Source organism: Akebia trifoliata, chromosome 8 (assembly GCF_017979445.1).
Source record: "Akebia trifoliata isolate Shusen 1 chromosome 8, ASM1797944v1, whole genome shotgun sequence".
Taxonomy (NCBI): Eukaryota; Viridiplantae; Streptophyta; class Magnoliopsida; order Ranunculales; family Lardizabalaceae; genus Akebia; species Akebia trifoliata.
In genome coordinates, this window is record NC_141382.1 from 31,414,886 (window position 1) to 31,418,228 (window position 3,343).

The window sequence follows — 3,343 nt, forward strand, 5'->3', positions numbered from 1 at the left end:
GATTTGATTTATTTATGATTTAATTTTGAATTTGAATTTTAAGTTGATCTTAAATTTTAAATTGTCGTTTAAATTTTAATTTTAGTTTAATGGTTATTTTCAATTTGAATTTATTTGATTGTGAATTTTAATTGCTTGATTTGAATTTAATGTTTTATTTCATTAGATTTTAATTGTTTAATTTTTTTACTTTGATTTTTATTAGACTAAATTTTAATTGTTTAATTTTGAATTAGGTTTTAATTGTTTAATTTTTAATTAAATTTGAAGTTTTAATTGTTTTACTTTTAATTTGAGCTTGATTTTTATTAGATTTTAAATTTAATTTCAATTTTTATTACATTTTCCTAAGGATCGAGATCTCTAAATTGAATTTGGAGGTCGAGGGGCATTTTGGTCATTTTTATGATTTTTCCTAAATTTCTCTATTTTCATCGATTTTGATCTCGTTAGACTCGAAATCATGCTCTGAGTGTAATGGAGGTATTTTCGAAGTCTTTCGGAGGTCCATAATTCATGAGGGGTATTTTCGTCATTTTTTTAATTTTTATCCATTTGGGTGAATTTTGGCATGAAGTTTCTTTCAATCGCAACGTGATTATTTCTAAGTCTCGAGGTCATGTTTTTCTAGCGTAACGAGGTCTCTAAGTTGTCCAAATGGGTAGCGGGCCTAAGCGTACGTGCTTGCTAAGTTGAATGCATAGTGTAGCGATCCTAAGCGTGCGTAATTCTATGTCGCGTGTCAAGGAAAAAGAGTAGAATAAAATTAGAAGACAGAGGGAATTAGAAGGATGTTTCTCTCAAACTTTTGAGTTTTTTTTTTTTGGCTCATTATTAGGAATCCACAGCAACCGGGTGACGGATCACCAAGTCAGGCAGATACAAAAAGGGGGTGTCTACACATACAATGGTCGACCAAAATAAATGGTAATAAGGGTCCTAAGTCTATGCGGGACTATGCTGTTCCATTGGTGGATGGGATTCACACTAGTATTCGTCGTCCAATAGTACATGCCAACAATTTTGAGCTCAAGCCAGTTACTATTCAAATGGTACAAGCATCTCAATTTGGGGTACTTTTAGAGATATGTGCGATTTTCAAGTATAACGGTGTTGATGATGATACCATCCGGTTACGACTATTTCCATTCTCATTGAAGGACATGGCGAATAATTGGCTGAACTCATTACCAAGGGAGTCTATCACTACTTGGGATGACTTGACGAAAATGTTCCTTGCTAAATACTTTCCACCGTAAAAAATTACAAAGTTGAGGAATGATATCACTACTTTCATGCAGTTGGACAGTGAGTCTCTCTATGAAGCCTAGGAAAGGTATAAAGATCTACTTCGGAGATATCCTTATCATGCTCTATCAGACTGGTTGATCATCCAAATTTTCTACAATGGGTTGGTTGGATCTATTAGAACAAGTATTAATGCTGCAACAGGTGGATCTCTTATGGCGAAAACATTTGAGGATGGGTATAATTTATTGGAATAGATGGCCTCTAACAACTTCCAGTACCATACAGAGAGGATGAATCCAAGAAAAACAGCAGGAGTGCATGAATTAGATGTTCTTACTGCTTTAACAGCTCAAGTGGCATCGTTATTTAAGAAATTTGATTCATTTGGAGTTCATGCCATTCAAATTCCTACTGTTACATGCGAGATTTGTGGAGACAATCATTCAAGAGATATGTGCCCTAATAATCCAGAGTCTCTCAATTTTGTTGGTAGCAGGCAGAATAATCCATACTCCAACTATTACAATTCGGGCTGGAAAAATCATCCGAATTTCTCATGGAGTAACAATAATCAAGTTGAAAACTCTTTATCTGCAAAGCCCATGTTTCAACCGAATTATCATCCTCAAGCTCCTCCTAAAGAATAGGAACCTTCTTTGGAAGATATAGTGCAGCAGATGGGAACCAACACTAATCAATTCATGACAGAGACTAGAACTCAACTCCAAAGCCAAGCAGTTTCTATTCGGAATATGAAAATTCAATTGGACAACTTGCTTCAACAATTAATAATCGTCCTCAAGGAACCTGGCCTAGCAATACAGAGACTAATCCAAAAAGAGATGGTAAGGAACACTGCAAAGCTATCACATTGAGGAGTGGAAAAGAGCTGAATAATGTAAAGGAACCAAAGGAATCGGATGCTTTAGTGGTAGAAGAAATAGTTTCTAAAGAGAATGGTGAACAAAAGAAAGAAGCTACAAACCAGGAGCATAAAAAGTCGGGCTTAGAAAATATTACTCCTTACAATCCACCCCCACCATTTCCTCAATATTTCAGGAAACAAAAATATGAGAAGCAATTTGCAAAGTTTCTGAATGTCTTCAAGAAGTTGCATATTAATATCTCATTCGCTGAAGCTTTAGAGCAAATGCCAAGTTATGCCAAATTTATGAAAGATATCTTGATTAAAAAGAGACGATTGACTGAATTCGAAATAGTGGATTTGACTGAAGAATGCAGTGCTATCATTAAAAAGAAACTTCTAACAAAGTTTAAGGATCCAGGGAGCTTCACTATACCATGCACCATAGGTAATCAATTCTCTGGTAGAGTTTTGTGTGATTTGGGGGCTAGTATTAATCTGATGCCAATGTCTATATTTCAAAAATTGGGATTGGGAGAAGCCAGGTACTACTGTGACACTCTAGTTAGCGAATAGATCACTGAAGTATCCAAATGGGGTAGTTGAAGATGTGCTTATTAAGGTTGACAAATTTATATTTCCTGTGGATTTTATTGTTCTTGATATGGAGGAGGATAGGGATGTTCCAATCATTCTTGGCAGACCATTCTTAGTCACAAGTAAAACTCTTATTGATGTACAAAAGGGTAAGCTTACTATGAGAGTTCAAGATCAAGAAGTAAAGTTTAATGTTTTCAAAACTATGAAGTTTCCTACTGATGAACCTAAAGATTGCTATAGAATTGATGCAGTGGACACATGTGTTTGACATGACCATGAAGAAACACTCTCATTTGACCAACTTGAATTAGCAATCATTAATACATACAATAAAGAAGATTTGGAGTGTTTTGAATTGGTGAACTACTTGGAGACTGTACCAAAATTCTCTCGTTCTAAGCCAGAATTTGAATTGTTAGAAGTGTCATCGTTTGGTTCTCATTTGAAGTCTTCAATTCAAGAATCGTTATCATTAGAGCTCAAGTCCCATCCTAGTCATTTGAGGGAGTTGCGAGAGTACAAGAAAATATTGGGATTGTCCATCACGGATATTAAGGGGATTTGTCCTTCCACGAGCATGCACAAAATCTATATGGAGAATTATCATAAGCCCTTTATTGAGTGCCA

The 3,343-nt window shown here is 35.1% G+C and overlaps 1 protein-coding gene across 1 annotated transcript; it reads left to right on the forward strand.

Moving 5' to 3' along the window:
- Nucleotides 1-1,505: 1,505 nt before the first annotated feature.
- On the forward strand, nt 1,506-2,984 carry LOC147396515 (uncharacterized). Its single transcript, XM_086450136.1, has 3 exons — nt 1,506-1,812; nt 2,055-2,564; nt 2,719-2,984. The coding sequence occupies exons 1-3, from the start codon at nt 1,506-1,508 to the stop codon at nt 2,982-2,984; spliced, it is 1,083 nt and encodes a 360-aa protein (XP_086306262.1).
- The last annotated feature ends 359 nt before the right edge of the window (nt 2,985-3,343 follow it).

Excerpts from the sequence above, each read along its gene's own strand:
- LOC147396515 (XM_086450136.1), top strand. The coding sequence starts at position 1,506 with ATGGCCTCTAACAACTTCCAGTACCATACAGAGAGGATGAATCCAAGA. Across the intron at positions 1,813-2,054 it reads TCATCCGAATTTCTCATGGA|GAACCTGGCCTAGCAATACA; the intron begins GTAACAATAATC and ends ATCGTCCTCAAG. Across the intron at positions 2,565-2,718 it reads CACTATACCATGCACCATAG|TTGAAGATGTGCTTATTAAG; the intron begins GTAATCAATTCT and ends CAAATGGGGTAG.